At 48.9% G+C, this 27,709-nt stretch overlaps 1 protein-coding gene across 3 annotated transcripts; it reads left to right on the top strand.

The window, feature by feature from the left end:
- The first annotated feature begins 2,678 nt into the window (after nt 1-2,678).
- CD34 (CD34 molecule) lies at nt 2,679-26,765 on the top strand. Of its 3 annotated transcripts, none has more exons than XM_058702422.1 (9): nt 2,679-2,787; nt 4,776-4,844; nt 12,882-13,064; nt 13,755-14,008; nt 15,039-15,119; nt 23,615-23,765; nt 24,002-24,054; nt 24,373-24,537; nt 25,248-26,765. In XM_058702422.1, the coding sequence occupies exons 1-9, from the start codon at nt 2,709-2,711 to the stop codon at nt 25,431-25,433; spliced, it is 1,221 nt and encodes a 406-aa protein (XP_058558405.1). In that variant the 5' UTR covers nt 2,679-2,708; the 3' UTR covers nt 25,434-26,765. The 3 variants fall into 3 exon arrangements, with proteins under 3 accessions (XP_058558405.1, XP_058558407.1, XP_058558406.1); XM_058702424.1 differs by lacking the exon at nt 25,248-26,765 and adding an exon at nt 25,101-25,241; XM_058702423.1 differs by lacking the exon at nt 4,776-4,844 and having other exon boundaries at nt 2,681-2,787.
- The last annotated feature ends 944 nt before the right edge of the window (nt 26,766-27,709 follow it).

A 27,709-nucleotide genomic window follows, 5' to 3' on the forward strand; every position in this document is an offset into this window, starting at 1 on the left:
AACTGATAAATGGGCAAAGAAGATATATAAAAATATATGTAATAGAATATTACCTAGCCATCAAAAAGAATGAATTATTGCCATTCGCACCAACGTGCTTGGAGCTGGAGTGTATTATGCTAAGTGAAATAAGTCAGTCAGAGAAAAACAAGTACCGTAGGATTTCACTCATGTGTGGAATTTAAGAAACAAAAGAGATGAACATACGGGAGGGGGAAAAAAGAGAGGGAAACAAACCATAAGAGACCCTTAAGGATAGAGAAACTGAGGGTTGATGGAGGGAGGGTGGGGTGGGGGTGATGGGCTAGGTGGCGTTGGGCGCTAAGGAGGGCATTTGTTATGATGAGCACTGGCTGTTTTATGTAAGTGATGAATCACTGAATTCTGCTGAAACCGATTTTGCACTGTATATTAACTAACTAGTCTTTAAATACAAATTTGAAAAGAAAAAAAAAAAAAGAATTACGGAGAGTACCTATGTAAAGTGCAGATTCCCACACCTTAACCTTCATTCTGTGTAAGCCACGCTTTGAGAAGCTCTGCTCCAGAGCTAGTTAAGAAATTCAGGTGCTAGAAACAAACTCTTTCCTGTCTTCTGGGGCCCAGCTAGGGCAGACAAATGGCATTTGAAGTAACGGAAAGAAACTACTAAGAATGAAGGAAGATCCACACTGACCAAATTGGTTTTCCTATCTAGCAAGGATTATAACTCCACATTTTGTTCACAACCTCTGGGTGTGAAGCAGACCTAGTCTCCGGAGCTGAGAATGTTTTTTTTTTTTGTTTTTTTAAAAAAAATTTTTTTTTTAATGTTTATTTATTTTTGAGACAGAGAGAGACAGAGCATGAACAGGGGAGGGGCAGAGAGAGAGGGAGACACAGAATCTGAAACAGGCTCCAGGCTCTGAGCTGTCAGCACAGAGCCCGACGCGGGGCTCGAACTCACGCACTGCGAGATCGTGACCTGAGCCGAAGTCGGCCGCTTAACCGACTGAGCCACCCAGGCGCCCCATGGAGCTGAGAATGTTGAGGGGGAGTTGAGAGAGGGGTTGGGAGAGGAGCTAACCTCTTTTCTCTATTAATTGGGAGTCCCAAGGACAAAGGCCTGGTTTAAACATGTATTTTTCAGCTTTTTCTGCCCCTAGCTCCAGGCCTTTGAGATCTCACAATGTGGTCAGATCCAAATCACCATTTGCACTTTAAGAGAGATTCATACCCAAATTTGCATCTTAAGCCTTTGGTTTTATTACGTGATGAAAGGCTTTGTTTCGTATTTAAAGAAAAGTTAGCCAACAAGATCGGAATAGAGAGCTTTGAGCTTTGTTTCCAGACCTGGGTCCATTTCTCTCTCCTGTACAAACCAAATAATAGTAAATCAGAGAAGGACCATAAAGATAAGTCTGCTTTCATGATGTTAGGGAGTCTGCAGACAAATAACTCAGGAAAGATCAGAGGGGGCTGGTCTGACCTTCCTTCCTCCCAGCTTGGGCTGTACAGGGTGCATATCATGGGAGAGACCCGACTGGGTGTTAGTAATCCTGTGATTCCATTCAGGATCTCAGAGCATGTTCGCAGACTGTGGCTTCCCTTACCTGCTCCCTGGTGCCATCATCTCCGCCTCCAGCCCCTCTCCCCTCCAGCGTCTTCCTCCCCCATCCAATCCAGTCTGCCGCAAGGCTGACAGCCCAGCTCAGAGTTTCTGCAGTTCAGATTACCAACATCTAGAACAACTAGTGAGGAAGAGGGAGCTCCAGGATCGACAGGTAGTAGAGGGTGGGGTCAGGGGAAGTCCTTTTCCTGATGAAAGAGCTGGACAAAGCCTATAGAGTCTCAGACCCAGAGCTGGAGAGGAGGTGACGGGAGAGAGGGTGTCCCAGATGCCAGGAGAGTCCTTTGTCTTTATGGCGATGGTGACAGGCTCAAAGTACGTGGAAAATTAGGAACGGTCACAGGAAAAACCCCTCCAAATTAACACAGACACATCTTGCAGGGGAACAAAGTGAAAAGAAAATCAACAAGGATGGTTTGGACGGGTGAAATGAGTAATTACGGTTATTTATGTGTCCTGCTCACTCTTCATGCTTCATTAACATGCAGCACAGTCTCTGGTGTGACTGTCATTAAATGCATCAGATTGGGCACGGGCTACGTTTTTACCTGATTAGCAAAATGCTCACATTTGTAAACTAGGGTCCTCACAGTAGAGTCCTTTGGCAAGATGGTTCTCGGCTCAAAAGTTAAAAATAAAGGAAAACAAAAAGGAAAGAAAACACACACACAGGCGCGCGCGCGCGCACACACACACGCACACACACGCACACAGAACTCAGAGGAAACTCGCCCCCCGCCACCGGCCAGGCTGACACAAAGGGGTTAAAAGTTGAGTGGAAGTCGAGCTTGAAGGAGTAAGACGGGGCCTCTATATAAAGTTGAACAAGTATCTGGGGCCCGCACAAACCTCCACCTTTTTTGGCCTCCACGGCGGCAACCCCAGCCCCTGCTAACGTCCTCCGCCTGTGGGACCAAGTGGGGAAGCTCACGGTTGTGGCGGCCAAGGAGAGGGGCCGGCCTTGCCAGGAATATAGAGGGAGGGGAGGGGAAAAAGCCCGATCGCCCACCCCGCTCCCGGGCGGAGGGCGGGGGCAGCGCGTCCCGCGGGCCGAGCGCGTCTCGGGCTGTGCGCATCTCTGCGGAGCGGCGCGGGAAGGATGCTGGTCGGCAGAGGCGCGCGCGCGGGGCGCGGGATGCCGCGGGGCTGGACCGCGCTCTGCCTGCTCAGTCTGCTGCGTGAGTACCGGCCGCGCGCCCGGGCGGCGGGGAGGGTCCCCGCTCTCCCGGAGCCGAGCGCGCAGAGCCCGGGGGCGCGCAGGGAAGGGACCCCCCCGCCCCACACACACAGCTGCCCCAACCCACGCCCCGCGCCCACGGCGGCTCCCGGCTCTGGTGGGACCGGGGCCCCCCTGGGACCGGCGCACCACCTGGGAAGCGCTGGGGTGGACGGGGAGGCAGGGCGGGCGACCCAGCCGCGAGTGTCAACCAGCCCAGGTGTAAACCGGGCGGAGCTCTCTGAGCTTCCCGGTAGTGGAACAGTGCGACTCGTTCGCATTGTCTCTAAAGTACGGCGCTTCGAAGATGCCAGAGGCTGTGGCCAAAGGTCCGGAGCGCAAAGTTGGAGCCAGAGCCAGGAGAGGGGAGGACAGAAGCAGGAAAAGTTTTGCGCCTGGGGGTTGATTGAGAAAGCCCAGGCCGGAGCGGGTGCTGGGAAGAGAGCGCAGGCGCCCACCGACCACCACCACCACCACCACCACCACCACCACCACCACCACCGGCACTGGGCGAGCCCGAATTTAAGGACGGGAGCGAGGCCAACCTGGGACAAGGCCCTAGCTCCAACGCCCAGGAGGCGCCGGAGGCAGGCTGAGTGAGGTGACCAGGGGGTGTGGAATGAACAACAGTACGGGAAAGAATGCTTGCATTTAAGATCTGAAAGCTAAATTACAACTCCCTCTTCCGACACCCACACCCACTCCCCTGGAGAGAAGGTGGCAGCGGATGGGGTCTGTTGTGCGCCCTGCCTCCGTCTCCCCATCGCCACCCCCCTCCCCGACCCGGGCACCAAGTCCAACCTGTTACATTTGGGGGCATTCTTCCTCTTCCCCCTCCAAGTTCTAGAACTAGGGAATATGTCAGCAGGCTCGTGGACACCCTTCCGCTCACCCACACTTGCTCCTACTTCTTAGGATCTTGCTCTCTCACTTTGGTAAAGAAATCATAGACAGTAAGTATTTATTCTTAATTGCTTTCATTTGGGGAGAGCATTCTCTATCTCCTCTCATTGCCTTTAGAGGGTTTTAAACATTGTAAGCTGTTCTCCTTTTTGCTCAAGATTCTGCTTCCAGCCCTCTAGGGCCCCCAGTTCCTTACACGTACTCATCCTACAGGCCACCCACTATGGCCCCACAGAGTGACCTGGGCCTGCCAGCGGGACTCCTTTGCTCTCAGTGTCCTCTGGTGTCAGCGTTGGGCCCACTCAGTTGGAGAGAGACTCCGGGCTTGGGAAAGCTCTAAGTTAGGCTCTGAGTTGACCAGTTCGGCAGCCCCAGACCTGCCCTCTGGGGCAGAGAAAAAGCTGTGACTTCAATGTGGAAACACTAGGATAGGGGAACTCCCCTGGGTGCTAGACGGCACCCTCATAACACAGTGGAGCCGATCAACAGCCGATCAGATGCTTCACTCTCCTTTACACAGCTCGTGATGACCTGGTCCTGGGCCGAGTGAGGCCCACCCTTTTTTTATTTCCTCAGCTGGTCAGTCTCAGTCTCACCTTGGCCCGTAGCAGGGGGTGGGGGGAGCGACTTAACTCCTGCAAAATCTGGGGCAGATATGCTGAGAATCTCACTGTCTCAGCTTTGGGGGTGACAGCTGGGACATGGGTCCCGACTCTCAATCTTGCCAGACTACTTGAGCCAATGTGTAGCCTTTCGTCTTGCCTGAGAACTTTCTAGGGTTTGTTTCTTTCTTTAACACCGGGAGTCATTTTCTGTCCTGGTCTACATTGGGGGATAGATGAGTGAGTGACCGTACCTTGAAAGGCTGACCGAGGGACATTTGCAGGAGTTCCGTGCGATTATTACAAACTTTAGGGCACCGGGGGTCTTCTCGTCATGTACACTGACAGAAGGCTTTGTTCTGGGAAGGTCTTTCTGTGCTCTGTGAGAAGTTGGCGTAAAGATGGGCACGGCGGTCCGACCAAAAGTAGACTCTTTTCGTTGCAGATGAAGCTGCTTTGGGGGGCGACCAGACTCAGAATGAGTCGCCAGATAGCACTCCCCTGCCACCAACAGGTAAGAGAAGCCTTTCAGGTTATTAGGAAGCCCCATTTGTGGGCCTCCGGGTATCTGTCCCCTCCAAGCCCTCCATGGCCTATCTCCTTCCTCCCTCTGTAAGGACACCCCCCCCCCCAAGGCCCGCCCCTTCACATTCCTCTTCTTCCGTCGTGCATGCTGACCCCACACCCATATCCTGTCTGGGGCTACATGTAAGAGGGGAAAAAAGAAAAGGGAAAAGAATTTTATCAGATATTTTCCAGAGGAGAGAGGACTCCACCCTTTGACTCTCTGCCATATGGCGACCGACGAGGAGCAGCCTTGGGGACCTCTGACTAATTCAGTGGTCCCCAGTGGTCCCCCTCGTCGGGCCAGTCCAGCTGGCACAACCTTTGCAAATGCAAGTCTTCCACGGCCTTCCCGTTTGACGGATAAAACACTTCTGGGCATCTTTTTCTTATCCCTTTAGCTCCACCTCCTGGGCCTCCTTGTTCACTTGTCCTCCTGTTCTTCCTACTTTGAGTCTTTGTCTCCAAAAGCTCGGGGCAAGGGAGTGCCAAGCTGCAGCAGATAAACTCGGGCGCAGAGTCTTACAAAAACAAATAAAAAAGGAGGAACAAATTCCACTCCGTATGGTCTCACTGCCTGATTTCCTTTAGACCCTGGGCAGGAGGGCCTGGGCTCACTTTCAGGGCTGGATGGCTATTCGGCTCCACCCTCGGGGGGCCCGGCCTCCCTCTCTCCTTGACTTTGCCTGATCTAACTTAAATGGCCCCCGAGTGTGGAGAATTCAGAAGGTGAAGGTATGGAAACAAGAACAAAAACACCACCCTCCCAAAGAAAATGCTCCAAGTTGCCAGGGCAGAATTTCCTATTTGTCTGGGTCTTGACTTCTCTAATGAGAACATTCTCTTCCCTCCTCGGCTATGAAATAAAAACACATTATCTACAATTTTTAGTCTCCATGGCCCCTGACTTTGCTAAGGAGAAAGATGCGTTCGTCTTGGGAGAGTGAGAGGCCAATGAACGGGGGACGGGCCAAGGTGGACTTCTTAGCACCTGCACTCTGGGACCCACCCCAGGGACCATTCGCTTCCCTTTGGATGTGAAAGAAAAGGCCTTTGGGCTTAGTTGGCTTCGTCTGCTTCTTCCTGGTTTGGCGGGGAAAGACCCCAAAGAACCCACAGCTGGTACCTTTTAGTGGGATGGCATCTCTAGGTAGCGAGTTCTGTTGTTACAGAAAATGCCTTAACGAGTCTCTGGGTGAAAGTAACCTGGACCCCTGGACGGGCCTTGGAGGTACAGGGGCAGACAGGAGGTTAATTGCTGGGCATGGTAGAATACATCGGAACTTTGTGTTTGATGGGCCCGAGACACAGGCTGAGGGAATGCAGAGCCCAGAAGGAGTAGAGAGAGAGGAAGGGAGGTGCCTGGACCATCAGAGAGGCAGTGGTGCCTGAGGGTGGAAAAGACCCAGCGAGGAGAAACTCCTTACGGTGTGGCATGCATGCTTAGCACAGTAATGTCTGGAATTTCAGGCTTATGCCGTTGTCTCTTCCGGGCTGGGCTGTAATCTGGCTCCGTGCTCTCAAACCTTTGATAAACACACACCCGCCTGGTGTTAGTGTGCTTTGCGGGGAATAAAGGAACAAGTCCTCGGCTGGCCTACGGTGAAGCAGAACTACAGTGCCTGAGCACAGGGAGGCACAGAGTTGCAGAAAGGGAGTCAGTGGCGATTAGGGGAATGAAGGAAGAGGTGACTGGGAGAAAAGTGGGCCCCCAGAGAAAGCGCAGGAGACCAGGCTTCCGTGGTAAGTCGATGGGGTCCAAGACAAGGTATTTGAATATTAAAGAGAAGTCAGAGTTCGCTGTTCACTCAGGCCACAGACACTTGGTTTACGCTCACGTCTCAGTGAGCCACGAAACCATAGGAAGGCATCAGCCCAGTTCTTTGTTCTGGTCCAAGATGCCCAGACTCGGGGAGACCTGTAACAAGGATGCTTCCTGAATGTTCCCGGAGAAGATGGGTGGCTCATCACCTCCCAAAGTAGTTCATTCCATTAAAAAAAATAATAGTAACCTCCCCCTATTTTAAGCCTTACTTTGTGTTACAATGAAATTAGCTTTCTTGACTCATCTGATCATTAACTTCTATTCTTAATTAGAATTGGCTAATCTTCAGTGGCTTCTAATCTAATTCTCTTCTTTAAACTACCATGGAATTAATATGATCCTTCTTCAAGACAATCCTTAACGATCTTTCTGGCCCCACTAGATTATAAGCTCCTTGAGGACAGGGATTTATTGAAATTGTAATGACCTTAACCCCAAACCTCAGGAAAGAATCTTCTTTTCTTCTGTGCACGGTCCTTTGCACGTCATGGGTGCTTATGACCAATACGAATGAATACGTGCGTGAAATGAATCTTGAAGAAAGTTACTTATTCTCCCTCCCCAAATTCTTCTTTTCTGGATCAGAGGTTAGCAAACTTTTTCTGTCAAGAGCCACATAGGAAATATTTTAGACTCTGGAAGCCATATGTAGTCTCTTAGGCATATTCTACTCTGTTTAATTATACAACACTTTAAGCATGTAAAAGCCCTTCTTAGCTCACTGGCCGTACAACAGACAGCCCGCGGGTGGATACGGTCCGCCAGCTATTTGCAGACCCCTGATCTAGATGAAATAACTCCGGGCCCTCAACCATATGACTTGGTTTCTAGAGCTCTCCTAATTCTGGTTATCCTTTCACGGACACTCCCTAATGTAACAAACTCCCTCCTAAAATACGGCACTGAATGAGTGTGAACATGCCTGACATGGTCGCCATTCAATCTAAGTGCTTTTTCTGAACGCAGAGGATTGTGCTAAGCACCCTGAGAAAACAAATGTGTATCAGACATGTTTCCGGCACTAAAGAAATTTATAATGTAACTGAGGTGACAAGACCTATACTCAGGAAACAGAGTTTATGATTTTGTGCCAGATACGTGGTGGAGAGACGTGTCTCGGGGTCTCTGAGAAGCAGAAGGAAGGGGGCCCTATACTAAAGATAACTGCTGTTTCTTGAGCGTTTACCAGACAGGCTAACCGCTTTATGCTTCTTATCTCCTTTATTCCTCAAAACAACTAGGAGTTAGGGAATATTTTTATTCCCGTTTTATAGGGAATGTTTAGAGAGTTGAAGAAGCTTCCCCCCAAGCCCTCACAGCTACAACATGGTAGAGAAGCCTCTGAACATGGTCTGACTGCAGAGCCCAAGCTCTTTCTTCGGAGGTTTCCTTCTCTTCTCAGAAACATGGGCTGTGAGTTCGCAGCCGAGTCCAGCAGGCTTCTTCTTCCTGCTACTGTATCCCTGTGGGCTGAGACACCCAAGATTTTCTCGAAGAAACTCCTCTCAGGCAGGGCACCAGAATTGGAAAGGAATGGTGGAACGGGGCTAGCTGGCCAGGAGGAGATCAGGAAACAATACCAGCAAAAACACACACACACACACACACACACACACACACACACACACACACAAGAAAAAAGAAAAAACAAAAACAAAAAAAGAAAAAAGAAAAAGCAAAAAAAACCCACAACTAAACCTAAGGGGGTCTTTGGAAAGCAAGACTGAGCATAGGAGAGCATAAGCATTTAGCTACTTAGGTAGCAGAGCATTCTGGATCTCTGAGGATTTGTAAGCCCTCTTTCAGGATGAAAAGATTCTCCAATTTACTAATTGTAGGTAGGAATCTCTTAAGCATGTATTACATTATGCCTTTGCTTCCTCCGTGTACCCCTCAGAAATAGGACTTTAACTTTCACGACTCAGATGGATATGAAAATAATTTAGTTATGGTGCAGCTCAGTGACTTTGTTAATGCTTACTAAGGTGTATATATTTATTTCCTCCTACTGTAAATGATTCCAGACCAGTGTGTGGGTTTTTTTTTTAACATTTATTTATTTTTTTGAGAGAGAGAGAGAAAGAGTGAGCTGAGAAGGGGCAGAGAGAGAGGGAGACACAGAATCTGAAGCAGGCTCCAGGCTCCGAGCTGTCAGCACAGAGCCTGATGCGGGGCTCGAACCCACGAACCGGGAGATCATGACCTGAGCCAAAGTCTGGTGCTCAACCGACTGAGCCACCCAGGCAGGCATCCCATGACCAGTGTGGGTTTTAATACTCATGTCTGTTTTTCATTTATGTTTCTTCTTTTTTAAACTGTTGTTTCTCCTTGATGTTTGCTTCTACGAGTCTCCAATTTTTAGCTTTAACTAGGATATCAGATAACCAAGCTTGTTAGAACTCGGTGTAAAACAAGAATAATTGCCTCTGAATAAGTACCTGTAAGTTAAATGCAAAACTTTTACTCCATGAATTCTGTGACCTCTGTTTGGCGTTTTTGGCTTCTTATCCTTATTCCGCTAACTTCCTGGTATCTTGTCTCTTCCCTTTGCCCCAAGCTCATGAGTTAGGATCAAATAGTATATCTAGAGTCACATAGGGTACTTAGGGGGACACAGTTAATAAAGGTAGGGTGGAAGGTAAACAACATAAGATGGACTTTTGTTCAATTTTAAATTGTACTGTAAACGCCCTGTTGGGTTGGGGCTAACGGCTGTTTGTCTGGAAGGCTCCAGTCTAGAACGGAATGGAGTGGAGGTTTCGTTGATCGTCTCCTAGAATCGAACTGGGAAGCCGCTATTGCTCCCTTACAGAGTTGGAGAACACAATCAGATCAAGAAAGGTCAGCATTTGATAGTTTAATGCCTTGGATGGGGGCGAGAAGCTAGGATAGACAGAGACACGTGGTCGGTCTCGATTCTTATAAATGTTATTCCTCCAAGGCGCAGTCTCTTCGTGGGAGCTCCAGAAAGGGAGCCCTAGAGACTGTGAAATTGAGACACTTCCTGCCTGCTAGTCCCTACACCGCAGCACCCAGGTTGGATTGGTCTCCAGGTCTTCCACCACCTTGTTCCCTCGCTCTACACCCCCTCACATATCCCGTCACATAGCCTTGCCTTTCTGCCCTCCCTCTTTGACCTGTTTCTCCAGGGTCTCAGAGGCTGCCTTGCTCACAGCGGGCTCAGGGCCATGCATCTGAGGTTGGGGTTTCATTTTCCTGGCAGGTGAATCGTGCTACCTGCTCCTCAGCGTTTGGCCCGGTGGTGGGTGGGAGGTGGCTGCGGCGGCTGGGAGCCCGACCCCAGCGGGTCGGTAGCTGGCCTGGGTCCAGAGTCGCTTCACTTCTCTGGCACAGGCCCTCCGCCCTCCGAGCTAGCAGCAGGTCTCTGCTCACATCTGGAAGAGCTCAGAACTGTTTGTCTGGGTGAAGGAGGCCCTGGGGAGGGGCTTCAAAAGCATGACATCACCTCAGTCAGGCGCAGCTTTCTTTGGAAAGCGCGAAGGGCTGGGTCAGCCTGAGCCAGATAGGATTCCCAGGAACTGATGTGTTGGAAGGAAGAAGAGGAAAGGGTGGGCAGGAAGAATGATGTCAACGGGGAGTTCCAGTGGTGCCTTGGAATGGTACCTGGGGAGGATGATCCTTCAGGTCAGTATCCGCCTGCTCCCGCCACCCGCCCCCTGTGGTGAGTTCATAGCTTAGGGGCCGATTGCTGAGCAGGTCCTGTCTAAGGGCCCGGGAAGACTGGATCTGCTTTCCCACCTATTTCATTTTGATAAACCCACCTCCTGCCTAACCCAAGTTTGGAGCCCATCCTTTTCTCTCCTGAAGTGCGGAGGATGCATCCTGGTTCTTAGCAGTTTCGACTCTCTGACCTTCTTGCTACTTCTACTCAAGAGTCAGCTAAACCTCAGTGGCCCCAGTGTTCCCTGCCCTGAACTACGGCCTCCCCTCTTGGCCAAAACCTTGCGTGATTCAGGTTCTTATCTCTAAAATGCAGGTGGTGCCATCATCTCATCCTCCTGCTCACATGCACATAATGTCAAGATATGATTGTTGTCTTCACCATTTATATCCATCTACTTGCAGCAGGTGGCAAGGGAGGCAGATGTGGGACAGTGAGACTTGTCACTGCTTTTATTTTATTTTTTTTTCAACGTTTTTTATTTATTTTTGGGACAGAGAGAGACAGAGCATGAACAGGGGAGGGGCAGAGAGAGAGGGAGACACAGAATCGGAAACAGGCTCCAGGCTCCGAGCCATCAGCCCAGAGCCCGACGCGGGGCTCGAACTCACGGACCGCGAGATCGTGACCTGGCTGAAGTCGGACGCTTAACCGACTGCGCCACCCAGGCGCCCCTACTTGTCACTGCTTTTAGGGGAAGCATTGAAACTAACGCCTAACTTCCCTCTTGATGCCGAGGGAAAGAAGAGTTGTCACTCTACATTGACATTTACCTGGAGACCTCCCAAAATTACAGCTCTAGATCTCAATCAGGAAAATTGAAAGACAAGCTTTAGGGTGGCCTGGGATCCTCAGGGGCCTTTCCTTGAGGGTGGTACTGTGGGTGCTGAGCTCTGGGTACCAAGTCGATCCTATAGCATTTATGGGGCCCAAGCCAAGAATGGAATAGAGGCCCTCATACCATATGTCTAAATACTTCGAAGTTACAATCAGGCCTGTGGGCTTATAAATGAAATGTCCTCTATCCCCTTACCTTGAAAAACATACTTAATGGCCACCTGGAAGGCCAGGTTTGAATTTGGGACCCTCTCAGTCTCAGAATTCAGTGCCACCGTGTGGCTGAGCAGGAAGAGATGGCCCTTGGCTCCAGCCTGTCCCGCTTCTCTTCTTTTTACCCCCAACCCTGGCTCACTGTAGGGGATCTTGCATGCATGCAAGGGACACACCATCCACATGCTTCATGTGTACACCTTCTCCCTGCCACCTCTTGGCCACCCTTGTGCTTTGGAGGTCCCTACCCTGGTACTGCGGTTCACCCTCAGAAGGATGGACTGCGAGAAAAGACCCCATGAAGATCCTCAAGTGAGAAAAGAGGCATTTGGGCAAGAATTTCTAGGAGTTCTGGTCCCCAGTGTATGATCTAGACGAGAGGGTACATCTCTGTTGGCCCCACAGACGCCTCATGGTTGGGAGCAGGGCAGTGTAGGAGGAAGAATAGAATACAGACTCTAACGTTCAGGGAAGTTTCTCCTTTCTGGACGTAAGGGTGGCATTGATAGGTACCCCCAGGAAACACAGAAGGACAAGGACCCTCATGAAGATCTTCAGAGAATAATTCAATCCAGGAATATTATACTATATCAATTTAAGTTATTTGTCATTAATTCTCCCAAAACAATCCATGTAAGGAAAGACCCTCACTTTAAAGGTTGGTAAACACACACACACACACACACACACGCACACACACTCACACACGCACATTAAACTACATAGTTATTGGAAAAGGCAAAACTAAGCTATCTTCCTACATTTGATGAGAAACCAGGCCTTAAGTTCTCTAGAGCGTCCACTGGTCAGAGGTTCTTAAAAGAAATCATGGGGTCACTTACTGAGTTTCTCAACAAAAGGCAAGGAGGACGGGTTTGCAGGCCATGAGGGAAAGACTAGAGTGTGGGAATGGGGGAGTCTTGGACAGATAGAAGATTTTTAAGGGGGCTGAACAGAGATGGCATGAATCTAGTGGCTCTTCCTAGAGTATATGAATGGAATGGCTGCAGGGTGACAGAAAGAGAGACAGATATGTTAAAAAGGAAATCTTCCCCCATACTTTAGATCTTTGCAATGTTTATTCAGATATAACTTGATATTTTACTATTTTATTTAACATGTTCTAAACATTGCCTCGTAGTCTCATGTGGCTTTAGTTTTTTTATATTTCTTTATTTGCAATGATTCTGGTACGTTAAGCGCATATAGCATTTATCCCATTGAGATTCATTTAGTTGTTTGCGACTTTTCCCTCCTGCAAATGGTACTATGCTGGACACTTGATGCGTACAAGCTTTTCCTTCCTCATCTTCTTAGGGAAAATCTAGTAGTGAGAAATTCTCCTGTCCAGGAGGATAGTCTTGATGTCATGATGTCCTAAGTCTCCAGGATGATTTAGGTTCTGACTTTTCCTCCTTGTTTCTCGATAGCCTCTGGGTTCACAAATACACAAACCGGGACCACTGTTACCACAGCGACAGCCACCTCACATACAAGTTCAACTGTTTCCGCAAATGTGTCCAGCCAGGGAGCCACCACACTAAGTCCTCTTGGAACTACCATGCCATACCCTGTCTCTCAAGACCGCAATGGGACCACAACAGCCATCTCAGGTAAAAAGTGTTTGTCTCGGGCCCCAGAGGTATGTGGCTGGTGCTTGGGTAAAGCATTAGGATGCCTGCAGACCTCTCTTAGCCCTGCCTTCCCCCGCAGATGGAAACACAAGTCCTGCGAAGCATGGTTTGTGCATCATGTTTAGGGTGCCCTGAGGTAGACTCCTGACAATTCCTGTAGTGATGGCTTTCTCAGGCCAACAGTTTGGCTGCTGATCCTGACCAGTAACTCTTCTTGTACCCTCTTTTCATGCTGAGTTCAGCTTAGTGACAAAATAAGGATCAGATGAGGACTCCCTAGACATCTCTGATCTCTCTTCTAAGTGAAAGAAAGTATGTACAGGTTCACACTGGTTTTTGACTTCTTCAGGGTGAGCCAGATTCCAGTTCAGCATCAGAATCCTGAAAGCACCTCTCATACATTCTCAGTGATAGCCATGGTTCCAGTAGCTGGCTTGAAATGAGTTTGGTAAGGGTTAGGATATGAAGTAACTCTTAACTCCCCCGATTCCCTTTTCTGGTTTGAAGTCCAGGTCAGTATTGTTATCTGTAAAGTTTTAATTCAAGACAGTGAACTGAGATGTGTGTAGGGGTGTGTGTGCGCGCGCGCGCGCGTGTGTGTGTGTGTGTGTGTGTGTGTGTGTGTATGAAAACATGCGCATGCAAAACATGTGTTTTGGTCTATTTCAGAGACTACAGTCAACTTCACTTCTACCTCTGAGATCACCCCAGTGCCTGGAACGGGGAACTCTTCTGTCCAGCCACAGACCTCTTTAACTGTCACAGCGTTTTCCACCACAACCAACTTTTCAACTTCAGACATGACTTTGAAGCCCAGCATGCTCCCCGGAAATGTTTCCGATCCCCCATATAACAGCACCATCAGTGTGACATCCTCCACTGAGCCTTATGCATCATTTTCTCCCACCCCAAGTACCATCAAGGTAGGTGAATTGGGCCAAAAGTGGCAGATTGCCCCCTTGCTTCGTATGTATGCAAACCCTCTCCTCCCCTCAACCTCTCCTCATCCCAGCCAGTCAGATTTGGGTCATGTAAGAATTAACATGGAAAATATGCAGCTTAAATATTGCTGGCAAAGATAGAAAGGGGAAGGGAGGAGTGGACACAGGTCGCTGACATATGCTGTGGGTGTTTCATTTCTAGGGAGTTGAAAGTAAAGGGGGATTCTTGGGGGTCCATGCAGTCGGCTGTGGTTCTTTCTAGTACCTCTTGGTCTGGGCTTTGACCAGGGCACCATTTCCCTTTGAGCGTATTTGGAAACCATCCTCTATTTAATGGAGCGACTTGCAAACAATGTTTAGGACCACCACCATTTCCTGTAGATGAGAGTTTGGTGGTATGTCAGGTATAGAGAAGCAGTGAAGAACTGGGCAGACCAAGGATGGTGAGCTCAGCTTTGGCGTCTGTGGCTGTCAACAGTTTGGGGCAGGAAGGGTAGAAAATATGAGGGTGCGTGGTGCCTGGGGGCAGGCTCAAGGGACCTGCCTGGTTTCTGTTTTTAAAGGAACCAGAATAGGAATCTGGAGAGCCCTGGGGACCAGGAGGAAAATGAGTGTCACCAGGATCAGCCTGGCCACCCCCATTACCTTAGTGCTCATATGGCCTCACTGCATGTGTATAATCCACCGCAGGGAGAACAGCCTCAATGGGTAAATTTCGTCCCCTCTTCCATTTCTGCACCATCCAAGCTCATGTTTACCAAGGTTGCAAATAGCTACTTGTTGGCAAGCCCAGGCTGGTAACAAAAGTTTTGATTATCTGATGGGGATGGGTGTAAGAAGGAGGAAGAGACTGACACCAATTTATACATCTAGTCCCCTGCCATTTTTAAATTTCCTTTTTCCTAAAACCTCTTAAGAGAGTACCCCACAGAAATCAACCTGGACAAGAGGTGGGGGTAAACATGAGGGGCAAAGATACTGGCTTATTTACTTTGTTTTTGTTTTACTACAGGGAGAAATCAAATGTTCCAGAGTCAAAGAAGTGAAATTGACCCAAGGTATCTGCCTAGAGCTAAATGAGACCTCCAGCTGCGTAAGTCAAACTCCCCTCCACCTCACCCCTATCCTTTCCTCCTCCCTCTTCTCCCACAATCCCTTCCGAACATCCTTAAGCCCTCTTGGACTGGACCAGACTTCGGTGGGGGTGGAGAGAACTTAATTGGTCAGGCGCTTTCAAATACAGAGTTTTGGGTTTAGGGAGTAAGAGGCCCCATCTGGTGGGCAAAGAAGGCAAGGCAATTTTTTTTTAAATTGAGTTAACTTTTTCCCCTCCTCTGTAGTACATTTAATATATACATGTCAGACTTAAGTTTGCTTTCATGTTAAGAAAGTCCTTAGTGAAATACACACTAGTGACCTAAAGTGCCAGTTTGCTTGTTATTTACATATAACTCTTCAATCCGTTTAGAATTCTTTTGGGCTGTAATGCCACATTTTCCATATAACCGTCTTTCCTCACATTGTTTATTGAATGATCCCCTTTGTTGACTGGAATGCTGTTTTTTAGCTTGTATTAAATTTGTATTTGTCCCAGGGCATATTCTACAGAGATATTTTGTTCAGTTTGTCATTTTTTGCCTATTTTAAGTTTTTTAAAATTATTCTACTTTTATATTATAGTACTCTTAATATCCAGCCATGCAGGTCTTGGCTCACTACACCATAAAAAGTTTATTTTTTGTCTGTTCTTTTAGAAAAACTTTAGAAACATCTTGTCAACATTAAAAAAAGAAATGTTAACATTTTCATTGGAACTGCTCTAAAGTCTGTCTCTATTTTTCTGGTCTTCTCTTGTATCATTCAGCATATTGTCATTTTAGTTTTTAAAAACTAAAAGCTAGTTTGTTTGTTTGTTTGTTTGTTTGTTTTTCCGGTAGGCTTTATGGACTTTTAAAGTTTATTTATAATACAGATTTCCCATTAAATATTCGAATCGATCATTGCTGGTATATTATAAAGTTGAAAACTTCCAACTTTTCAATATACGTTTCCAATATATATTGAAAGTTTTGAAAATTTATCTTAGGTTTAGCCATTTTCTTTAACTTACTTGTTAATTTCAAGAGCTCTTTACTTGATTCTTTTTTGTTTTCAAGGCAAGCTCTCGTGTTATCTGCCACCATCCATTGTTTTTCTCCTCCTTTTTAGTAGTTATGCCTTGTTTAAGTTTCACATCTTATTGCATTGATTAGACCATACAGCTCGGCGTTAACTTTGAATGTTGATAGCAGACGTCCTTGCTTTGTTTCAGTAAATCCAATTTCCTGACAGTTACAGTTTCCTCGACGAAGAATGGAATGACGGGACTCTTCCTATTCACTTGTAGGAAAAAAACATTTCCTTATAAGTTGGGAATCCATTTAAGGGAACTATATGTGTGACGTGTGACATGTACACACACATGGGTAGCCTATAGTCTGTAGAGGGCATTCAGTTATTTATTTTGTCCATTCTGACTGCCCATGTCGTACCTGTGATTATCAGTTGGGTGATTCTGACTCACAGATCTTTTAGAATTATGCCTAAGCTCTTTTTTTAACCCAGGACTTCTAAAAACAATGGGAATTGCAAAGACATAAGTTCGCACAATAGAATAAGTGCACGATGCAAAATAGTGAACTTAAACATGAATATACAATGTACAAGTAATACAGGAATTGCAGAGACAGAGGCTCACACAATAGAACAACTAAGTGCAATTTACAGGCTAGTCAACTTCAACATGAGCATACAAAGTATAAGTAATACTCTGTGTGTTTCTGATAGCTATTTTCAACTCTCCTTATTAAAAAAAACATCGCCAAACCCTTCGTTAATCATAGCTTAAAAAACGACTTTTTTTAAATTTATTTTTATTTTTTTTAGTAATATCCTGGTGAAGCACTTATTTTCCTGTGTATCACACTGGTCTGTGCCAAAATGCTGCTTCTGCGTGCCACTGATTTAGAGCCAATTGCAGGGCAATCTAAGTGTCTGTCCATTGCCCTTCAAGAATCACATTTAACTAGGGTCATCATACAAGACAAGTGCCGGAAACTGACCGCTACTCCAGAAATAACTCTTACTGTGGTTGCTTTCTCTCTGTGGTCTTTACTGTCTCGTCATTCATGCCACAGCTGAGAAGGTCTGCTCTCTCGTCTGAGATCTGGGGAGCATCTGTGAGCAGGGACGTGCAAAGACAGCAGTCCCTCCACTATGCTAAAGAAGGCCTCTGCACCGTTCACGGTGAATCAACTCTCTGGTGACCCCTTGGTCGTGCTACTTTTCCGTGGCTCCTCTGTCACCGTTGATCCCCCGTCTCTTCCTGAGGGTTCCTCCTCCCTAGTCCCCAAGCAACAGTGCCTCCTAAGTCTCCCCAAGGTAATTCCCCCCCCCCCCCCCCCCAGGCAGCAATCCTTGTTCAGAATCTCTAGCCAAAGCTCCGGATTGTGTTTCAGATTCCTTTCCCTTGAGTCCTACTGCGTGCTTATTTGATCATCAATCTGTTCCCAAGGCCGTGAGCGAGTGGTGTGGTGCCTCCTAGTTTTCCTTAGGTTGCATTTGCCCCCGGTGTCAGAGGGCCTTAAGGGACTGGGTCGAACCGTGGGAAACTCAAGCCCTACTCACACCCTAAGGAGAAGCATTAAGGATTTGAATTCCCCTAACGTTATGTCCTTGAATACTTGTGCAATGTCGGCATGCTCCTGCCTCCCGTGCACTCCCGTAACGGAAATACGTGTGCATGTTCTCGTCTATCCAGACACTCACTCTGCACTGGGACGTACTGAGTATCCAACCTTTCAGCTCCCACTGTGTGGATTATTCCGCCTGTCTTCTGTGCCTGCATCCTGCAGGCATTCATTTCTCAACTACTCTCCTTTTGCTCCCCCTCCTTCACCTCTAGGCAGAAATCACCCCTATCAGCCTGGGGGGGGCGGGGAGGGCAACCCCTACCCTCTTCTCAAGCACCTGCTACTCCGTCTTGGAGCCCTCATTTGCAGGACCCGTCAGTCTGAGTCTGACTTTCATTCTCTCGGCTGCAGTGTCAGGGTAATTTAGTTTTTGTGGTTATGGGTTCCCAAATCGTTTCCACAATGTGAGGTTACTTTCTTCTCTTATGCTGTCCCCCCATTTATCCAGGGAAATACACCGAGAAATTTTTTAATGGTGGTAAAAGACACATAACATGAAATGGACCATCATAACCATCTGTAAGTCCGCATATAGTTCAGTGGTATTAAGAACGTTCGCATTGTTGTGCAGTCTCCAGAAGCCTTTTCATCTTCCAGAACTGAAACTCTACACCCATGAAACAACTTCCCATTCCCCCCACCTCCTCGCCCCTGGCAACTACCCTTCTACTTTCTGCCTCTACGATCGGACTACTCCAGGTACCTCATAGGAGTGGAATCATACGGTATTTCTCTTTGTGTGACTGGCTTATATCACGGAGCACAATGTCCTCAAGGTTCATCCGTGTTGTAGCATGTGTTAGGATTTCCTTCCTTTTTAAGGCTGAATCCTGTCTATACCACATTATGCTTATCCCTTCATCCACCAATGAACACTGGGTCGCTTCCATCTTCTGCTGTTGTGACTGATGCCGTTATGAACATGGGTGTACAAATACCTCCTTAGCACTCTGATTTCATTTGGGGGGCGGGGGGCACATACCCGGAATTGGAATTGCTGGATTATATGGTAAATCTATTTTTAAATTTTCGAAGACCCGCCATACTGGTTTCCATAGCAGCGGCACCATTTTGCAACCCACAGGGCACAGGTTCTGACATGTCCACATTCTCACCAGCATTAGCTATGTTCTGGGTTTTTTCATAGTAACCATCCTAATGGGCATGAGGTGATAGCTCGTCGTACTGTTGATTGGCATTTCCTAGTGATTAGTGAATGGTGAGCATCTTTTCATGTGCTTATTGGCCTTTGCATATCCTCTTTGGAGAAATCTCTATTCAAGCCCTTTGCCCACTAGTTTGTTTTTGAGAACTACCTTTCTTTAGAGCCACATGTGTTTACATGCAGAGGTCGTATTTCCTCAGCTAGCTCTCATCGCCCTTATTCTGTCGTATTGACTTCATCTAAGGCAGGCTGCTTCCAGCCTCCAGATCATATCCCCCAGCCCACGCCTTCCTTGCCCTCTGCCCAAACACTAAAAGGTCAGTTTCCATGCAGAAAAAATAACTTACAGATGGAAGACAGATGAAGACCATGTGTCTCCTGGTGAGAGCCTGAGATCTGGAGACAGTCTTACTCCTCGCTCGTGGTCAGCTGCTCACCGGTGGGGTGACTTGTAGCAGAGTCCTTCACTCCAGTCTCTAAATGAAAACAGGGTTTTACCTGCCACGTCAAGGTCACACCAAAATAGATAAAATGAGAAAGAGAGGGAAGGAGGGAGAGAGAATGAAAATTGATCCTAAAAATCTCATCATCAGGAAAAAAATCTTTTTTTCCATTTCTTAAAATTTATCCTGAGGGGCGCCTGGGTGGCTCAGTTGGTCGAGCATCCGGCTTCTCCTCAGATCATGATCTCGTGTTTTGTGAGTTCGAGCCCCACCATCAGGCTCTGTGCTGACAGTTTGGAGCCTGGAGCCTGCTTCGGATTCTCTGTCACCCTCTCTGCCTACCCCTCCCCCATTCACACTCTGTCTGTCTGCCTGTCTCTCTCTCAAAAATAAACAAACATTTTAAAAAGTTTATTTTGAGAGAGGGAGAGCGCGAGCGGGGGAGGGGCGGGGAGAGAAGAATAGAGAGAATCCCAAGCAGACTTGGCTGTCAGGTCAGAGCCCAAAGCGGGCTCAAACTCACGAAACTTGAGATCCTGACCTGAGCCAAAATCAAGAGTCTGACGCTCAACTCACTGAGCCTCCCAGGCGCCCCACATTGGGAAAAAATCTTGAGGATGATTTGGAAAAATACCTGTCCCTCTCTCCCTACTCCAAGTGCTTAATGAACATGCTTCCTTAACATGTTAAGAGTCTTGGCAAAGTTTGAGAATGCTGCTCTAGAAAGGTTAGATGGTTTTATCATTGTAGTTATTATTTTTGCAAAGCAACATGTGTGAGCAGATGTGGTTAGGGGCTAACAAATCTGATTCTCATGAGCAAAATGGCAAAGTCTGTGGCTTCCTCCTGCCCACTCTCCCATGATATCTGCCCACAGCCTCTCTGGGGGGAGGATGTTTATTTCAAGCGTCCGGAGAAGCATTGTGCTTTGTTCAGGATCCACCTGCTCCTCTCCAGCTCAAACACAATTCACTGATGCTGTTGGATTCCAGAGTGGGAGGCTGGCCACTGTTATTCCCTTGAATTTAGTCCAAGAAACTAAGCGAAGGGTGGAGGGACCCTGCGTGGAAGCCAGACCAGTTGGAACTTTGAGCTGAACAACAATTCACTGGGTTCTTCTGTTTGTTTGGTGCTACGTTTAGTGTCGTCTGGGTTCAGAATTATGTAACGTACGCCCATTCTCCCCATTAAGGAGTCGTACTGTCTAGTCAGAGAGAAATGGCAATGACAGTAAGGCAGAAGATGATCAGACACCGAAGTGTGGGTTCTAAGGGCTACGGTATATGGTATATTACTATTATTGATGGTAACAATACCAGCTGCCCTTTGTCGAGTGCCCATTGGGTTCCACACACTTTGTTGGGGGCTCTTCATACAACACCGCTTTAGTCACAGCTCTGTCTTCGACTGAGGAACCTCACGCTCAGACTAGTTGTATGTCTTGCAAAGACTCTAGTCAATCGCAGAGGCAAGGTTGATGCCGGGTCTATGGGAGATAGGGCCAGTCTCACTGGGGAGCTGGGGTCTGAGTTGAGTCTTGAAGGATGGGATTTCCAAGGAAGAGGGCCATGTTCTTCCTTTTCATATAGGCAGGGCTGTGAAGGTCACAGGCTCTCACACACTTGGGCTCCCCATAATGGCACCCTCAATCTGAAGGCCTTTCCTGACCAGCTTCCCCTGCACACATTCTCCCCATTCTTCAAGGCTTACTATGAGGTGTTTCTGATAACCCCCAACCTGATGTATGCTCACCCTCCTTTGAATGTCCATAGAACTTTAGCTGTACCTTCCTCATGGTACTTACCGTGTAACTAGCTCTGTCACTTGTCTCTTTGTGCCTCAGTTTCTTCATCTCTAAAATGGGGAGAATAATAACACCCATCTTGAAGGGTTGTACAAGGTCTAAATGAGTCAATATATGTAAAGCACTTGGAACAGTGCCTGAGACATAGTGACCATCATTGGTTTTCATTGCCACGCATGCAAACTAAGAGCTTTGGCTATGTGGAATTCATAGCTACCCCCCCCCCCCCCCGCCATGATACATGTGCAGAGATTTGCACACAGTGTCTTCCATTCAGGGCTTGGTAAATGTCAGAAGAGCTGAATATGGTTGAAGTGCAGCTTCTTAGGACTCTGCAGGTTGAGGACGTGCCGTTTTGTGTGGTTTGTTTATTTATTTATTTTTATTTTTTTATTTTTAATTTTTTTTTTCAACGTTTTTTATTTATTTTTGGGACAGAGAGAGACAGAGCATGAACGGGGGAGGGGCAGAGAGAGAGGGAGACACAGAATCGGAAACAGGCTCCAGGCTCCGAGCCATCAGCCCAGAGCCCGACGCGGGGCTCGAACTCACGGACCGCGAGATCGTGACCTGAGCTGAAGTCGGACGCTTAACCAACTGCGCCACCCAGGCGCCCCGTGTGGTTTGTTTAGATTGTGCAGGAGCCCTGTCCCTCTGCCTCTCTCAGGAGAGATAGATTTCAACCAGAGACACTCCAGGAGGCCAGAGTTGTCCAGGCGGGGACTTCCCCTCCTCCTCACTCAGAAGGCATGGTGTTTGGGAGGGTGCTCCCAGGGAAGCAACGTAAGGCTCCCCAAAGAGAAAGGAGCCTAGAGAAGAAAGACACTGCTGATCATATCCAGTGGTATCCAGAATGCCCACAGCAAATGCTGTTTTGAAGAGCCAGTTCTTTCCAGAGACAGAGCCTCTATCCAAGTACTTCCTCGGAGACCTTTTCTTTTCTTTGCTTTTTAAATGCTTATTTATTTTTGAGAACGAGAGAGACAGAGTGTGAGTGGGGGGCAGGGCGAAGAGAGAGGGAGACCCAGAAGCCGAAGCAGGCTCCAGGCTCTGAGCACAGAGCCCAACGTGGGCTCGAACTCACAAACTGTGAGATCATGACCTGAGCAGAAGTCGGACTCTTAACCGACTGAGCCACCCAGTAGGCCCCCTTAGAGACCTTTTCTTGAGAGTTGAAGCAGCAGTGGCCTGAGAATGCATTTTTCTGTGCCCTTGGTTCTTGAGGGGCTTCTGAGGCTACCTCTGTGACCTGAAGGTTAGCTAGCCCTGCTCTTCTGGCCTCCTCCAAGCCCATTGAGTTCCACCCAGCTCCCTTCAAGTCCAGCTGATAGAAGAAAGCTGGGGCCTGAGGCCAACCCTGACCTTGCCGTGTGCAGAAGCAAAGGATCCTGGGTTTTCCTGCCGTGGGCCACAGCAGTAGGAAAATACCCAGGCTGCTTTCCAAGCTGGGAGGCCCACAAGGAGCAGTCCTGCCCCACAAACAGGAAGCTGTCTCCTCCACGGAGGCTCAGTTCGGATGCCCCTCACACGCCCCAGCAGTTTTCCCCGAACAGGAAAGTTGTCGGAGCCGTTCAGGCATTTCCTCCTCACCATCTGCCATCCGGACAGAGGAGAGAGTCTTGGTTTCGGTTCCTTTCCTGTGCAGGGGAGGCCGCTCTGATTGGAAGCTGCTGGAACACATCCTGGGAGGTGTGAGAACAGGGTGTTGGAAGGGCACAGCCAGTGTTTCCAATTCATCTCTGTCCCAGGACTCAATTGGCAAGCAATCATGAGAGCTTATCTCCTGGGGCCAAGTTCCTGAGTCCTAGGGACCAGACAGCAACTGGAACCATCTGTGGACCTCATGTAAAACTGGTTTCCATGCTTTTAGTGGGGAAAGGGGGATGGTAGACTGGACAAAAACACCATTTCAGTTTCAACCATGCTCCTCGTGAGCCCCATTGGGGGGTAAAGACGGAAGGGCCCAAGGATGCCACTGGGTCTATAGCCATAGACTTGTTCTCTACTCCCTTCCCTTGGCTTTTCCTCCAACACTTGGGGCTTTTATAATCTTGAAACAAAGGATTTTTGTTTCCATCAGTAATACACTATTAATATTTGCTGTTTGAATTTAATTTGAAATAGTGTATGTGTCCATGGGCAATCCTTAAATAAGACAGTGTTTCCTGAATTTCTGCTCCGGTCCTCTTACAGACCCACCCAGGACACTGATAGATGTTTCGGGATGGGGAAATTTTTGAGTTTTTTTCTTATTGTGTTTTGGCACATCTGTAGTTCACCGGATTTTTTTTTTTTACCAGTTAAATTTTTTAGGAAAAAAGGATCCTTCTTGTTTAGAGAGTCATAGTGTGACTTTCATCAGGATTACTACCTGAGACTCTGGATGCAGCTCAGGGTATATGAATAATTTCGTCTTCTGTTCCCCATTTCTCTCTATGTTGCCAGGAGGAATTTAAGAAGGATAATGGAGAGGAACTGACTCAAGTCCTGTGTGAGAAGGAGCAGGCTGACACTGTGGCCAGCATGTGTTCCCTGCTCCTGGCCCAGTCTGAAGTGAAGCCTCACTGCCTGCTGCTGCTCTTGGCCAACAGAACAGGTAAGGGGTGCATCTGTCTTGGGGTCTAGGGAGGGAGTGGGGCTGAGGTTAGACAATCCTGGGTAGAAATCTGGTATCTTAGCTCAAAGAGCACAGGTGCTGGGGAGAAGACCCGGGCTGACTTTGGGAGATGGAGCACCCTGGGCATCAGAGCATCATCTAGAACATCACAGGAGGGCACAGGAGGATGAGCTCTTTCCGCTTCTAGATTCAGCAATCCCTGTTTCTCATTCTAGAACTTTCCAGTAAGCTCCGTCTTCTGAAAAAGCACCAGCCTGACCTGAAAAGGGTAAGTTCTCTAAGATGATGGGAATTCTCAAAGGGAAAATTGGGTCAGGGGAGTCACTGGAGTGGAAGAGAAAGTACTTATCTTTTCTAGACTTGTCCTTCCTACTTCTCCGTCCTTCTCCAACAGTCCTTACCTGTCTGAGCTTGAACCAAAATTTTATGGTTTTAAAAGATGTCAGTCTTAAGTCCTTTTTAGAAAAATCCCTGAGGTCCAAGACTTCCTGTGTTCGTCCGCTGTTGGGTCTAGCGTGGGCTGGGTTTCTCTTCTAGAACTCACATCCCACAAGTGACAGGCTGTCTTTTCTGTCTTCCCTTCAAGCTTGGGATCAAAGCCTTCTCTGAACAAGATGTTGGGAGCCACCAGGTCTATTCCCGCAAGACCCTGATTGCCCTGGTCACCTCAGGGATCCTACTGGCTGTCTTGGGCACCACTGGCTATTTCCTGATGAAGCGCCGCAGTTGGAGCCCCACAGGAGAAAGGCTGGTCAGTTTGGGGGTCCAGGGCAAAGGAAATGAGGAAGATAGTGGTCTTCTGGGGAGGTCCATAAATGTCCTGGAGTGGGGAGGAGACATACCAGGAAAGGTACTTCCGTGCTTTTACCCGTGGACGTGCAGAATGCACATTACCATGTCCATGGACAAGTCTGAATAATATATAGCAGATTGGAAAGGAGGCACTAACTGGGGCCAGCCCACCTGCTCACTGTGGCAGCAGATGGCTCATGTCATCCGTTTATGATTTTGCCCAGGATAGTTCAGCTGGGTATACCAGAACAGGCTGCTAAATCAATCACACTTATTGACATGTATATTAAATGTCCGTGGGTGCCACTTAGCTCACCAGAAGGGCCCTTATGGAAGGAAAATCTACTGTTGGAGTGTTCTGGATGAGGGAGGACAAGGCTGGGGTTTGACTCTTGGCTTCTGGCCTGCTACCCACTCTGGGGAGGGCATTCCATCCTGGGAACTGCCTGGTGTCTGGCGGGAGCTGGTTATGGAGCTGCGGTGGCACGGTGTTGTGCCTCTCCTCTGTCCTTTCTCCTCTAGGAGCTGGAACCCTGACTGCTCTTCAGGAAGAAAGGAGTCTGCACATGCAGCTGCAACCCCCTTCTCTCCCTCCCACCTCATCTCCCCCCACCCCTGCCTCACTCCCCTGCTTACCAGATAATGCTCCTTTATTTATACACTGTCTAGGGCGAAGACCCTTATTACACGGAGAACGGTGGAGGCCAGGGCTATAGCTCAGGCCCTGGGGCCTCCCCTGAGGCTCAGGGAAAGGCCAGTGTGAACCGAGGGGCTCAGGAGAACGGGACCGGCCAGGCCACATCCAGAAACGGCCATTCAGCAAGACAACACGTGGTGGCTGATACCGAATTGTGACTCGGCTGGGCGGGGCAAGGCTGGGCAGTGTCTGGGGAAGGGGCCCCTCCCTGCATCTGACCACACGCTGCCTCCAAGCTGGAGGCACCATCGATTGCATTCTACCCTTTCCTGCTGCACACATCCTCGGAGGCTGTTCCTGGGGCCCGGTACTGCACCGGGCCAAAGGGTTCTCTCCACCTTGGTGGAGGGAAGATAACCCCTGCCATTTACATGTTCAGCTCGCTAAGCCCAGAATCGGGTCGACTCTGAGTAAAGGTGTGGGGGGAGGGGAGGCCAAAGTGCAGAGAAGCTACCAGGGTTGGGGGGTGGGAGGTGATGATCTTGCATCACTCACACGTGGGCTTCTGTCCTCTCCCTCCTCTCTGCCATATTAAAGGAACTACCAGGGGAAACATGGGGCCTTTTCTGGGCTACAATTTCCTCCCAGGAGGCTTTGCCTTTTCCTGTTTCTTCCTCAGATCTGTCTTCTCTACATCAGGGAAACCAAAGCAACCCAGTGCGCCTGCTCCCTTGTAATGATGCAGCCAGAAAGACTTGTTATCCTAAACCGTCCCCCTTATGCCCTGGCCAAGGCACTGTGGATTCAGGCACCGGCTTCCCTCATGCTTTCCGGTTTCCCCTGAGCTCCACACCTCCCTCCACATCTGCATACAGAAGCCTGCTTCGTTTTCTGGCTGAGCCTGGAACGAGGCTCCAAGTTTTGAACAACGTCTTGTGTGTGTGTTTGGGAGACAGGATTAGGGGGAAATGGGTCCATGCATTCCTTCCTGTGGGGGCAAGTGGGAGAGAGCGAACGGCTCAGTCCTTGTCTCTCTGGGGCTCATGGAGCCTCGTCTTGAGCCTCTGTTTCTCCCTGTGGGTCAGAGTGGTCAGGATCATGGGACCAGACCTTTGAGCCAAGCCTCTTGACTTGTGCATCTCTGAGGAAGCGCCTTGCTCAGAGGCTAGGTCCTGGCCTTATCCTCTGATCTCAATGGCTTCTTCCTTCCTCCCCCTGACTCCTGGGTTGAGCTGTGGACTCAGTCTCCCAGCAGACTCCTTTCGATCTCTGTCTCCCTCACTCCAATCCTCTCACTGCTCCGCACCTCCATGTAGTCAGGGCCCCTTGACATCTCCAGAGAACCTTCACCACAAGCCGCCTCCTCTGTAGGTGACCCAGGTTCTCATTTGCATTTTTCGGTTTTTTTTTCCAGAGGGGTAAGCAGGGATCCTGGTTTCAGTGACGGTTGGAAATCGAATTTTCCAGAGAGAGGAAGATTGGGTGGGTTTTATTTCTGAATAAAAAAATGGTGTGTGTAAATACTGTAATTAAAGTGATACTGAGACACATCTGTTCTGTGTCACTGTCCCAGCCAGTTGTGTCTGAATGCCCCAGCGGTCTCCCCGTCAGACCTCAGACCTGGCCAGACTGTGCAGTGATACGGTGGAGAGGGGCTAGCCAGGAAAGAGGTGGGCCCATCGTGGGGACACAGGTAAAACCCAGGGTGCTGCCCTTTGGCCAAGTCTCCCTCTCTGGGGGAAGCTCACAGGAAATCTGGATGCGTCTAGTCACAGAAAGACAGACCGGGATGCAGCAGGGGCCTTGAGGATGGAGGGTGGTGTGCCAAGGACATAGGCGCTGGAGGCCTCGTGGCCTTTCTGAGAAGTGGCACGTTTGGGTCACCGTATGCAGAATGTGCATAACCGGGTGAAGGAGCCCCATGCACGCCTTACTGCCACACCACGTCCTGCCCAGAGCTGGGAGCAGAACAGTGAAGGCTGGGGCGGGCAACTTCTGGCTGCCAGCTCCGGGAGGGAGTGGTTTCTATCTTCAGTGTGAAATCACCAGCCTAACTGCCAAAAACGTCCGTAAGGGCACCCCCAGCTCCCAGGCCCCCCACCCCCACCATAGGAAGTGGGGGAGGGACCGCTGCCAAACACTGCCCAGGAGCTTCAGGAAACGCTCCTGAGTGTATCAACAGTAGCAGAGGCAGTTGGGGCCGAACAAAGGATCCTTCCCTTCTTATCTGGCCAAAGCCAGACCTTTCCCTTTAGCACTCCCCCACCCCCTCTTCCCTCTTGCTTTTCTCCAACTGCTGGAACCAGAGGTTCCTCTGCAGGACTCAGGGAAAAGGAGGGGGGGCGGGGAGGAGGGGGGCGGGAAACAAGGGATGAGATCTAGAGCTTTCCCTAGGAGGTGATGGCTGATTCTGGGAAGGGGTGGAGGAAAGGGAAGATGGTAATCTGGGAAGAGAAGGCAGATCGGCCTCCATCTAGTTACATCGTGCCATGAG

Source organism: Neofelis nebulosa, chromosome 15 (genome assembly GCF_028018385.1).
Source record: "Neofelis nebulosa isolate mNeoNeb1 chromosome 15, mNeoNeb1.pri, whole genome shotgun sequence".
NCBI lineage: Eukaryota > Metazoa > Chordata > Mammalia > Carnivora > Felidae > Neofelis > Neofelis nebulosa.